The sequence below is a fragment of the Triplophysa dalaica genome, chromosome 2 (assembly GCF_015846415.1).
Source record: "Triplophysa dalaica isolate WHDGS20190420 chromosome 2, ASM1584641v1, whole genome shotgun sequence".
Lineage (NCBI taxonomy): Eukaryota > Metazoa > Chordata > Actinopteri > Cypriniformes > Nemacheilidae > Triplophysa > Triplophysa dalaica.
In genome coordinates, this window is record NC_079543.1 from 24811536 (window position 1) to 24825245 (window position 13710).

The window sequence follows — 13710 nt, forward strand, 5'->3', positions numbered from 1 at the left end:
TGCAAAGTATGGGTGAAGTCTGTGAATAATTTGTCACGCCATTATTACAGCAGCAATAAATGGAGCTTCAGAGATTATCATCTAGCATTACAGGTAATGCGTGGGCACACAAGGTGATGTTCCGACCATTAAGGCTTGCAGTGTAAGTCCTACTTTGATTTTTTCATTTCTCTTGGGGAATCTTTTGTAGCGTGGGTGAAAATTAGAGGGAACGATTGTTGTGTCAAATTGTTTAATAACAGCACAGCTCAGAACAAATCTCCTAACATTGATAATTAAAGCAACGAAAGCCATTTATCATCTTTATAAGATGTGTAGTTCATAAAATGTGTGCAATACTTAACATTGACATACCCTTCTTTGTTTTCCCGTAGCCTGATAGAATGCATACAAATATTCAAAGTTATCTATGCCAAGTTTCAAGAGTAAAATAAAACATGTTGATGTTCTTGTAATATATTATAACGTGTGAGTATTCAAAAAATCAATTTGTTTAAATAAATATATATAGAATATACAATAGTTTCACAAAAAGTGAAAACACAAATAACCCAATTTATAACAGATCAAAAATGTTTATTACAGAAAAGTGTCATACAGCAGACTACTGAATGAAATGTTTTGTGTGGCCTGTCCTTTCCTCCCACATATTAGACTGAACTGCCATCTGCTGGACTGATGTTAATGTAGCCTACAAAAGAATAAAAATAACCATGCTAATAATTTGATAGATCCAATTATTTCTAATGGTTTTCTTAAACATGATATAACTTTCTATCTCGGGTTCCAATGGGATAACTGAAATAAAGATTTTCGAAATTGAAGTTATTTTTCCTGCTGTGTTGTTTCCGGGGCAGTAGGTGGCAGTAGTGCGTAAACAGAGGCCTGAATGTTACGGGTGAAGACATGCTGATGTCCGATTCTTGAATGAATCATTTCAGCCGGTTCTTTTCGAAGAGTTGTTCGAACCCATGTGATTCAATCGGTATTATGACGTTGATTATTCTTGCAGAACGTATGCCATTGTAATATTAGTAAATGATTAATAATAAGTAAATCTAGTAATAAACGTAATAATACAAATTGCGAGAGGTAAATCTTTTAACAAACATTGTAAAAACATGACATGATTAGGCCTATATAAAAAAGCAATAATTTTCAAATTGTTTAAATATTACCTTTAAAATGGGCACTTTTCATTCGATTTGGATTCTGAATATAAAAAGACGAAAACTGAACCGTTTTAATGATTCGATTCGTTCAAACGAACCAGTTCACCAAACGAATCTGATTCTAATCGCCAGGACACGCACAACAACATTAACTTCATAAAACAAATGAATCACACATGACATAAACATCAGAGCGCGTACACGAGAGGATCTTTACTCACCTAATGTCTCTCAGACATTAAATCCTGCAAGACTCTTGACATATTTACTGCATAACAAGGTAAGCAAGTGTTTATTTTACTGAATTTATAGTGAGGTTTCCGTTTGTGTTTGTGTAGAAGGTTGATGTCTAATCAATGTATAGAATCGTTACAGTGTTACGATGTGTATTGTCATTGCAACGACGAAGAAGAGGCTGGAAAACACGAACACTCTGCATGTGCATTTTTGTAGATAATAGATAGATGATCATCTTATATTTTGAACATGTACCAGGCCATGTATTTGTTTAGGAACATTTAATTTACTATACAGTGATGATGTTAGAAGATAATGCTATATATAACGTTAACTCAGTGCACGCCATTCAAATATTATATTACCATGGGATTTGCATGACATTGTTAATGGTGTTTATTTCCTATCTGTCCAATATTTAAAAAGTTTGTTTAGTGAAAGTTCTTGGTTTATAGCGATGGTAAAGGTTTTTTGGACTCTGACCTCCACCCCGACTGGCCTGTCAATCTAATGGAGAGCTGCTTGCTGTAGAGAGCACTTGGGCTCGTCCCAAACCCCAATGAGATGACCTCTTAGACAGCAGTTTCAGGCCCTTCTTTTGGTACAATCTGGCCATTTTGAATATTTTATTTACACCTTGAAGCCAGATGAATGTGCTTGAGTTGATTCATTTATATTGATTTAAAAATCTTACAGTTTCTTATATCTATGCAGTTGCTTTATGGACATTACAATTTTCTTACCAAGCCTATTTTTATTTAGCTTTTAAGGTCAGATTTTAGTACTTATGCGTGCTTATTGAAGAAGGATTACAACAAATGTATGAAAAACATTTGGTCCAAAAACATGTTGTTTTTGCATTATTGCATGCAGTCTGTGAGGACAGTACAAGGTTATCACCAATATATTATTTCTCAGTGCCAAATCTATCTCTTTGTTTACGAACGGTGCAGGTGGCAGTGGCATGAGTTGTTAAACAAGTAAGACTTCATACTTTTTTATTAGACTGCACAAACTGAAAAGGAAAGTCTGGTTGAGCTGGTTAACATATTATCTCTACAGACCCTGTCTTCTTATTTGATGCACACCTTTTATTTGGGAATAATACACATTTTCTGCTGGAATGCAGCATTTCATGTCATTATAATAGTCCATTTGTGTCTGCATTTGTGAACCGTACAGAAAGATTCACTCCTGTGAATGTCACATTCACAGTAGAACTAGTTTACCCAAAAATAAAAATGATATCATCGTTTACTCATCCTCATGTTATTCCAAACCTGCATGATTTTCTATTTTATGCAGAACACAGAAGAAGATATTTTAAAGAATGTTGTTAAACCAAACAACATTGACCTCGACTGTATGGACACAAAACCACTGCAACATTTCTCAAAATATCTTCTTTTGTGTTCCACGGAGGAAAAAGTCATACAGGATTTGATCAACATGTTTCAATATGATACGATATTCCTGTTTTAAGATATGGCTCGACTCTCTCCTTCAACACGTTTTCTATAATGCCTTCTAGGCGTAAACATTCATGTCGGTATCACGAACAGTGTGGGACGTGTTGCGCATCAAAATTTAATTCTGTGGCTTAGGGCTTGTTTTAGCCTTGGCAAACACCACTAATTAACATCTCTGTTTATCCTCAGACTTTTGAAATGGTTTCATACAAGAGACTCACCCCTGAGGAGGTTCATTTCTCAGGAGCCGCATTGTTGGATCCGTCGCCTGATGAGTCGACGGACCCCGAGGTGAAGGAATTAGACCCTGAACTGCCCCTGCTGCCCCAGAGACCTCGCTGCTCCATCACCGCTGGCCTTCTGACCCTCGGAGGACTTATTTTGGTTCTTTCCTGCGTCTGGCTGTTGGGAACTTTATTCTGGTTGCACAGTCCCCCCTCCACAGACCCTCATAGACTGCCACCACCCGCCATGGACCCTGGCAGGGTGCGGGGAAATGGGACGTGGCTTCAGCCGGAGTCCTGCTCCAAAGTTACTGACGCTTGGAGGTTTGACTGTTATCCGGAGAGAGGTGTGGTGGTTACAGAGGAGATGTGCCATGCTCGAAACTGCTGCTTTATACCTCGATCACAGGGTGAGACATCGGGACGGAACGGTGTGCCGTGGTGTTTCTACACACCTGATTTTCCATCCTACGAGTTAGTATCTGTGAGTGACAATGAAATGGGAATGGTCGGAAAACTGCTGCGGAAGAAAAAGACGTACTACCCAAAAGACATTGATACCCTACAGCTTGACGTGATTTATGAGGATGACAACAGGTTGCGTGTAAGGGTAAGAGAACTTTGCTATGAGTCTTTTTTTTTATTATTGGTCGTTTAGTCAATAATCTCTTAAAAAATTAAATATTAAATTAATAATTGTTTATATTTTAAAAAATATTTATTATTCATTTAAAATAATAATTTAAATGATTTAAAATAAAGTCTGCTGGTTTATTTGACAAGCATTATTTTTGTTTTTGCTTTTCTTACCAATTAAACAAATGATTTTTAAATGCTGCAGACGCAATATACCAAAACCACACAAAATCTGAATGATTCGACCTGTATTGACACCGCACTTGTTATTAACATAAACACTGACTTTCTGAGTTTTATGCAGATACACCATCACGAAAACAAGAAAACACATTTTATCTGTACGCTTTCATATACTTACTATGAAATGTTAATTGCGTGTGTAATGATATGTTGTGGTACAATATATCGCAATTCGAAAACTTTCTGGTAAAGCTAGGGCAATATTCTTACAATATTATGTTTGTTTTATCCTATTGGTTGGGCTACCGACATGTGACCTGCGTGAATCTATGTAATGCTTTCATTTTGGGGTTTTTTGTGCTTTGTTTGCAAGCTCTCTCTTGGGTTTACTTTCCTCATTCTTTTCTTGTTTATTTTTGAGTTACAGACCTGTTGATTGTTTATTTCTTTTTTATAATATTTCTAATTTGACATACAGAAGGTTCTGTTAGTCCTTGAATGTTATATCTACAACAGAAATGTTTAGAATTGTTAGTGTTCTGGAAATAAACTGACCATGTTTTTTTAATTGCAATCGGTTTTGCTTATAGTACCATGAAATCACAGCATAGTAAACACAGTATCGTCCATAGTATCAAATCTTAAGCCAACCACAGCAGCAAATATCGTGATACTACCCAATTGTTAACCCAGTATCATGTATTGCCACGAATCCCAATGTGACTGTGCCACAAAATACCGTGATAATATGAAACCGTAAAGTATCGTACATTGTATAGAATCCCTAGCCATACCACTAAATAACGTAATACCACGAAATCATTATCCCTGTATTGTATGAAATCGTGTTATTTTGTCTCACTACAGATTACAGATCCCACTCAGAAGAGGTATGAGGTGCCCATAGATGTTCCTGTAGTCGAGAAACCAGCATTAAATCGGTCTTACAACGTAGAATTCATCAATGAACCTTTTGGGCTGGTTGTCAAGCGAGCCCTCACTGGGACTGTATTGTAAGCTCTGTTTTAATCTGTCCAGTTATCAGTTCTCTAATATATGTATGTGTGCATTGAGTTATTAACATGAACGTCATATATGTCCTAAGGCTGAATACATCCATAGCTCCTCTCTTCTACGCCGATCAGTTCCTGCAGATGTCCACGTTATTACCATCACGTTTCATATACGGGCTGGGGGAACACCGCTCCAACTTTCTCCATGACGTCCAGTGGAACACACTCACCATGTGGGCTCGAGACGTCCCACCAACGGTATCTGAGATCTAGTTTGGCGTATTGGTCATGTCATTAAAAGTTTGATGTAACTTTCAGAACTCAATACTCAACAAGCAGCAGCAGACTGTTGGTGTTTGATTTGCATGTAAAGAGTTTAGACCATTTTATAAGAGGGTGTAAATGAGAAAGAAAGTTCATGTAATAACAAAACAACATAATTATTAGTACGTTGTGTATATTTTCTGGTAACCATACATGTCTGTTTTTTTCCCAGGAGCTGACCAACCTCTACGGAGTGCATCCATTTTACCTCTCAATGGAATCTGATGGAAAGGCACACGGGTTCTTCATGCTCAACAGCAACGCCATGGGTGAGTTTATTATACACAGAGAAGGGTGATGATGTTTATGTTCAGCTTTGGATTTGAATAAATTCAGGAACAGCAATCGGCACATTTTCCCATTGAACATGCATTATGATAAAGAGCGATTTGTACTTTGAGCTGTTTTCGCCTGAGTGGAAATGAAGTGGATTGTGTTCATTTGTAAGCATTTATAATGGGCACTCAACCAGTGGGTTGTTTGTTTAAATGTAATTTAGACATTTCTAATTCTACATGCAAATTAGATGCCATCAAAACAACAAAAACATGTTTGCATTTCAATCGTTAATGCAGATGTGGCCCTGCAGCCCGCCCCCGCCCTCACCTGGCGCATGATTGGTGGAATCTTGGACTTTTACATGTTCCTTGGCCCAGATCCGAGCTCTGTGATTGTTCAATACCTGGATGTTATCGGTTAGCATACACGTTTGTAAATTTCAATGTATTGGTTATCTTGTTAAGAAGCCAATAGAAGAACATGTAATCCGAGTCTCATTTCAACTCACTTTAGGTAAGCCTGCAATGCCCATCTATTGGGCTCTGGGCTATCATCTGTGCAGATGGGGCTACAAGTCAAGCAACAAAACCTGGGATGTTGTGAAAGAAATGAGGAATTATGGGATACCACAGGTACCGTGACCATTGGTTGCATTTAGTGCTCAAGTGTTCATTTGGTACCCTGGTTGATGTTCTACCTACTATCAGGGCAGTGTTGGCTTGCTCACCGGGAGACTGAATCTATTTATTTATTTACTAGATATTATTTATTGGAATGATGTTGCTTGTTTTATAAACACCATCCACTGGTTTTACCTTTCTGTGTTTTTCTGATTTGCTCCTGTAAAGCTGCTATGGAACAATGTACATTGTATAAAGCGCTATATAAATAAATTAAATTAAATATTTGTAGATGATAAAACAAAATAAACTTTAACGTGAAAATAAAGTTTGCACAAATCGAATTAGTAATTCGGATCATTATTTTATTTTGTCAGGACGTGCAGTGGAATGACATCGACTACATGGATCGTGCATTAGACTTCACTTATGAGCCTGTGAACTTCTCCAGCTTACCCGACCTCGTGAAAGATCTTCACAAACATGACCAGCACTACGTCATGATCCTGGTACTTTTTTATTTGCTTTGAATAAAAGAATGACGCTCTTTGATTTTGAGCTTGAGCCGTATTGATGCTGTTAAAACACTGCGGTGTTAGAAAGACTGAAGAAGGGTTGCTGCAGTCTTGTTGGTACATGAGAGATGATTATTAAAATGCCCGTATTGGCATGTGAAATAGATGTGGTTAACTCAAGGCACGTCCTGATTTGCTGAGTAACGTCTTTCGTTAGTCCTGAAACAATATTACTGTTAAAGAAAGTTTGAACTCAACACTAACTCATAACCGTCAAATACAGGAAAAGAATACTTTGATAAAAAAGAGATGGAACAAAAGAAGGAATAGAAAGTCACAGAAAGTCACAGAAAGTTCATCTACAGTTGTTAATATGCAACATTAACAGTGAGATTAACTTCTGTGTTTGGTGTCATTGGTTTTGTAAAACCTACTTCTGCAAAACATGACAGAAATCCATCTGACGCACTTCATTGTTTTGTTTGCGTCTCTTTAAAATCACAAGCGAGTCATAGGACTGAATGTCCACAGAATGTTTGATTTGTATAACAGTCATAATTGTGTGTATTATTTGCTTCTCTTTTTTAGGATCCTGGTATAAGTAGCACTCAGAAGTCTGGCTCCTATTGGCCGTTTGATGAGGGGGCTAAAAGGGGTCTTTTCATCAATGACTCGAATGGAAACATGCTAATTGGGAAGGTAAAGAGACACCAAATGGAAACAAGCTTTCCTGTCGCTCAGTGGTTAGAGCATGGCGCTAGCAACGCCAAGGTCATGGGTTTGATCCTGGGGATTGCAAAAACTCTGAATAATTCAATGTTGCTTTGTATAAAAGCATCTACCAAATGCATTAAAAAGTTAAATGTTAATGTAAATATTATGGAATAAAACCCCTTAAAGGAGTAGTTCACCTTCAAAATGAAAATTCTGAAGACAACAAGAAGATATTTTGAAGAATGTTGTTAACAGCCCCCCGTCACTTGCATTGCAATAGAAGTGAATGGGAGGCTGTTCTGCTCTGTGACCAACATTTTTCAAAATATCTTATTTTGTGTTCTGCAGAATAAAGAAAGTCATACAGGTTTAAAATGACAAGAAGGTGTGTAAATGATGAAAGAATGATGATGCACATTTTAAGACCAATTACACTTTAATTGTATTATCATTATAAAGTTTTGTAAGTGCTTGTTTCACCAAAGATGTTGTTTTGAAGGTCTGGCCTGGACTCACAGCATTTCCAGATTTTTCCAATCCAGACACGCATGACTGGTGGTATGAGAATCTGAAGAGGTTCCATGAAAAGGTGCCGTTTGACGGCGTGTGGATCGTAAGTTTGCGCCAGTCTACAACTATTCGGGTTGTTTATGTGTAAACCTATTTGTTAACTTTTCTAAATATTTTTTGATTCACTTTTATCAAGGACATGAACGAGCCGTCGAATTTCTTTGATGGATCACAAAATGGTTGTCCAGAGAATGAACTGGACAACCCTCCGTACACGCCAGGTATCAGTGTGTTTGCTGTTATGTGTATAGGCCAGGTCCATTGTTTATTCAATATTTGGGATTATCAGTATTATAAAATGATAATTTCTGAATTTTGTGCAATCATCAAGTTTAATGTAAAAGTAAATTCACAAATTTCATGTGGTCTGCAAACATCATAATACAAAATAAATATAAGATATGCTTTATATTGTCTATAAATCGGTGAAGAGGAAGCCTTGGTTTAGATTAACTGGTTTACACTGATGCATTTATTGTTTCAAATTTTATTAGGTTTGAGGTTTCTAAAATCAGAACTGCATTTATAATCAACATAAATTTAGATTTATGCAAGTATATGAGACATGTGTATTGTAAAAACGAATAGCTTGCATCATCTGTTGCAGGTATTCTAGGCGGCACGTTAAAGGCTAAGACTCTGTGTGCATCAGCAAGACAGAAGATCTCCTCTCACTACAACATACACAGTCTGTATGGACTCATGGAGGCCAAAGCCACTGAAAGGTACATGCTCATAATCACACATGCATTTAATACTCATACAGATAACTATTTAAACATCTCATGGAGCTTAAAGTCCAGTATGAAGTTTAGCGGCATCTAGTGGCGAGGTTGTGAATTGCAACCAACGGCTCACTTCACCCCTCCATTCAGTGGCTGACACAGGACTGAGATGTCGTCACGTTTTCGATCCTTTGACAAAGGAGAAAAAGTATTTACAAAACGCACTCTGTAGAGCAGTTTGTCCCTTTAGGGTTACTGTAGCAACAACATTGCGAATTCCATGTCAGCGGTGTATGTAGATAGAAATAGCTTATTCTAAGATAATAAAAACATGTCGCATACTATGTATGTCTTATTATGTCTATGAAGACATAGTTATTTAAAGTAGATTGCATTTCTGTCAATAGATCCTCAAAAAAATTACACACTGGACCTTTAACACACACTCATTGTTAATATCAAAGCAGGCTGCTATGAACTGAAATTTGAAATGGTTATAAAACTTATTTTATATTCCTCGGTCTTAGTGCCTTAAGGAAGATCACAGGGAAACGTCCATTCGTCATTTCCCGCTCCACGTTCCCCAGTCAGGGCAGGTACTCGGGTCACTGGCTCGGAGACAACAAGAGCCAATGGAAAGATCTGGCCACATCTATACCAGGTACACAAAGGCAAATCTCCTCTGCTACATTGCATTTTTTTGTTTAATTTTTCCTGTTTGAAATAGATTAATTAAAAAAAAACTCATAGTTTGCTTTAATTTAACGTGTCATCCTGTAACGCATGTAATACAAATTCTCAATACAGTAACTTCAACTACATGCAGAAATGATATATATTTTATATAAGAGTTATGTACATTTTGTTTATGTAACTTTTTATCGTTTCCAGGTATGCTGACGTTTAACATTCTGGGCATCCCTCTTATCGGAGCAGACATTTGCGGTTTTGGGGGCAGCACCACAGAGGAACTTTGCGTTCGGTGGACCCAGTTAGGGGCTTTCTACCCGTTCACAAGAAATCACAACTCTATAGATGAACAGGTGTGTCTTCCATGTTTCCAAACACTTTTTAGTGGCATTTTATTAGTTTTTTCATTCAACTTAACTCTGCACCAAAGTCTGGCATACAGATGGTTGGTAACATTTTTCAACAAATACTCAATAGCAACATATCAACAGATGTGTGCTGCCGCAGGGGCTCTACTTTGTTTTTATCTCGTTTGTCCTTAAAAGTCGTTTATGATAACTTAAAACATTTCATCTGTTCATCTGAATAGTAACCCATCTGTCTTTGCCAGTGCAAGATTTTTTATTTTTTTAATAGACTTTGATGGATGTACTGATTTATCTCAACAGGATCAGGAACCAAGTGTGTTCAGTCCGGCAGCTCGTACAGCAATGAAAGAAGTCATACTACTGCGATATTCCCTTTTCCCACATCTTTACACGCTTTTCCATCACGCACACGTCAGTGGACGCACGGTCGCCACGCCACTGCTCTTCCAGTAAGACAGTCACATGTATACACACTACTTTGTATTCTTAAAGGCACAGTTCACCCAAAAAAAATCGGTCATACTTTAGTTTACACAATACCCTCATGTCATTGTAAACCCATTTGACTTTTCTCTAAATATAAATATTAGACTACAGTATACGTTCTAAATACGTGGTGTGTTCTATCTTAGGTTCCCAACAGATATAAAAACATATGGAATAGACAAGCAGTTCCTATGGGGAAATAGTTTGCTGGTTACACCCGTGTTGGAGCCAGGTGTGGAATATGTTGTGGGGTATTTCCCAAAAGGCCTCTGGTTTGATTTCTACACGGTAAGTCAACAGACCTGTAAACAAACTTTGACATTGCTGTCATACAAGGGCGATTTCACAACACTGAGTTTCTGGTTTGATTTTGACACACGCAGGGTGACTCATTGGTTAGCAGTGGGGAGGAGATCAAACTTCACGCTCCGCTGGATAAAATCAACCTGCACCTCAGAGAGGGTTCCATCATTCCTACACAGGTTGCAGAGCATCATTTATACATTATAAACAGACCGGCCAAACATAATGTTTGTTTATAAGTGAATGACTCAGACGGGCTTGTTTATTAACTGATTTATTTCTAAATCAAATCTAGATTGGTACTTTAACAAAATGTTTATTCGCATTAATTTAGCAATTATGTTGGCTTGACATAGAAGAGATACACTTTTCAAAGTCTTTACTCTTTTTATTCATTTCCGAATTCTTAATTTTAATCATCTATTGAATTTTCGTTCTGTTTTAGCGACCTAATACAACGCTGTGGGTGAGCAGTGGTCAACCTCTTCACATGGTTGTCTCTATAAGTAATGAGGGTCTTGCACAGGGGGATCTGTACTGGGATGATGGGGAGACGATCGATTCATATGAGACCGATCAATACGCTTACATTTATTTCACAGTCAAACAGGTATACATAACAGCACCATTCGGATTTGTTTTTTATTGAATAGGAATTCGTTAGATTTTCATAATACAGTGTAACAGAGTTATTAATTTACTATTTTACACACAGCTTCTCACAAATCATATCACACATCTGTAATATTCAATTGATGCTTGATTGGAATTAAGCCTATGATATTTTATTGATATTAACATTTATTTGCATTAATTTAACACATCACACTCTAATCCACTATAGTAAACGAATGTTTTTCAAGGGTTGTGCATTTAGAATTAAGTGCTCAATATTGTGAATGATTTGAGTTTGTTTACTAATGTTTCTCAGAACACAATGAAGTCAGAAGTGCTGCATACTCATGAAGAGGCCACTTTCATCACAGTGGAAACCGTTTCCTTTTACGGAGTGAAGCTGGAGCCTGAAAACGTGACCGTGAATTCACACGAGGCGGCGTTTATGTACCACGACAATCAGGTGAAAGGTCTTTAGGGTGGTCTCAAAACGTTTTTGGACACAAGCCTGACTTAAAGGTCCAGATTTTTTTGCTCACCCGGACCTGCCTGAAACGCCTCATGTAACCACACCCTCACAAATCTATGTCAGTTCGTGGTATGATTTGGCAAAGACCACCTTAATGTATATGCAAATAAGGGGACCGTACCTGTCAGTACAATTTCTTTGGAACCTGATGTTCCAAATATGGTAAGAGGTGTTACATTCCGTCACACGCTTGCAGTATTCAACCAATCACTACACACTGGTTAACTGGCCAATCATAGCACACCTCGCTTTTCAGAGCGATGAGTTTTGTAAAAAACTTGCTTGTTTCAGAGAGACGGAGCAAAGAGGAGATACAAACATGTACGTTATGTGTAAAATACAGCATTTGTGAACCTTAAATCGTGTTTACACATTGCATTGCATCTAAAAAAAAATATCTTCCTTTTTGCTGTGTCATATGATCCCTTTAATTTATTATTAGGCATATAGCCTATTATTCTCCTATGCATTTATGCAATATAATGTAGACAAACCTGATAATGGAGTCCAGAGGATTATACAGATACTGTAATTGTAATTCATAGGCAGGGATTATGCTAATTTGGAATGAGCGTGCAAGCGCCCTGTTTACGAGCGATTTGACTTCATTAACATACAGACATTCTACTTTCAAATCTGAAGTTTATGGAGTATTTGTGAATCCGGAGGAAAGTTTACGGGAAGGTCCGTTCTACACGCAAATTACTCTGAATTACTCATATATTTGTTTCATGAATGAGACCCATTGAATCTAGAAGTAATTGTGTGTTTCTTTGTCTGAATAGGTGCTGGTCGTAACAGATTTGGGTCTTAACCTCAGTCAGAACTTCACAATCAGCTGGGTGTAAATTTGATTTTGAAGTCGCAAGCTGCAGTCATGGACTTCTTTTACTCATGAACCACCAGCTGCGTAAGATCTCAGTTGGAACTTGGAGTATGAAAGTACCTGTTTTTTAATTATCATGTTGTATTTCTCAGATGTTCCTGTGCTACATTATCTGACAAATTCAGTGTTACACTCAATGCAATACATTTGATGCGTTTTTATCTCTGATTTATTGATGATATTGATTTGGTAAACTGTTTAAAGTTTTGGAGGTGAAATCTAGATAAGAGATAATAGAGATAATCCTCATTAAATTAAGTTTGCTGATATTATACATTTTATTATTATTAACATGTTTTCTGTTTGATTGAGTTTGATCTGCATACATTTTCCTCGGAGGGTTCAAATAATGTTTTAGATTTTCTTCTAAATTACATATATGTATATATTGTTTACGAGCATAATTGCACTGTTCATGACATTCTGATGGTACAGTATATTGCAGAAATGCATGTCTGATCTATAGTTGCCAGCCATTTACTTATTTCCATGTGCTGACAGGCTTTCAGTTAATGTGAATATTTTGTTATTATTAAGTCATTTTAATGCAAAAATGGAGATACTACTAAAGTTTGATTTTGCTGACACAACCACGGAAAATTATAGAAGAATTATGTATGAACTGTGTAGTATTCACTAAGGCTTAAAGAGAAAATCTGCTGTATTTTGTAATTGCTACTACAGTAATTGCTGTCGATATTAGAATTCAAAGCATAACATTGTGCCTTATATTTCATCCAAGCTGTGATTCAACATACAGTGTCTTTACTGTGAATGTATTAAAACCTTCTGTCCAAAACACTGGACTGCTTTACAACTTTTATTTAAGTGTTATGATGAACTGGAATTTTAAGGCAGTGACTTGGATGTAGAAACACCTCTAAGCTTTATAAGTGTCTGTCTTGAAGTGACCCTGAACTCGAGGAGGTTTAGAGGACATAGCGGGTTGTGTGCAATAAAGATTTTAAGCATTAATTGATTTGTTTCTTGTGTTTTCTGTACTGTATATCGCAACTTGACCCTCATGAGCAGTCCGATTTGTTTATTCACATATGAGCAAAATCACATTACTAATGTGGAAATAGTTCAAATGTGGATTAATTTTAAGTTCATATACTTTCTGATATTCACTCTGATATTGATTTTAAAACC

The 13710-nt window shown here is 37.0% G+C and overlaps 1 protein-coding gene across 1 annotated transcript; it reads left to right on the top strand.

Annotated features, from left to right (window-relative positions):
• Positions 1 to 1304: 1304 nt before the first annotated feature.
• gaa2 (alpha glucosidase 2) lies at positions 1305 to 13533 on the top strand. The gene is made up of 20 exons (XM_056737576.1): positions 1305 to 1452; positions 3068 to 3712; positions 4789 to 4934; positions 5027 to 5192; positions 5431 to 5527; positions 5834 to 5953; positions 6051 to 6169; positions 6535 to 6666; positions 7261 to 7371; positions 7886 to 7999; positions 8093 to 8177; positions 8564 to 8681; positions 9209 to 9342; positions 9573 to 9724; positions 10040 to 10188; positions 10372 to 10513; positions 10609 to 10707; positions 10974 to 11138; positions 11460 to 11606; positions 12458 to 13533. Exons 2-20 carry the CDS (start codon positions 3077 to 3079, stop codon positions 12518 to 12520), a joined length of 2895 nt encoding a protein of 964 aa, XP_056593554.1. The 5' UTR covers positions 1305 to 1452; positions 3068 to 3076; the 3' UTR covers positions 12521 to 13533.
• The last annotated feature ends 177 nt before the right edge of the window (positions 13534 to 13710 follow it).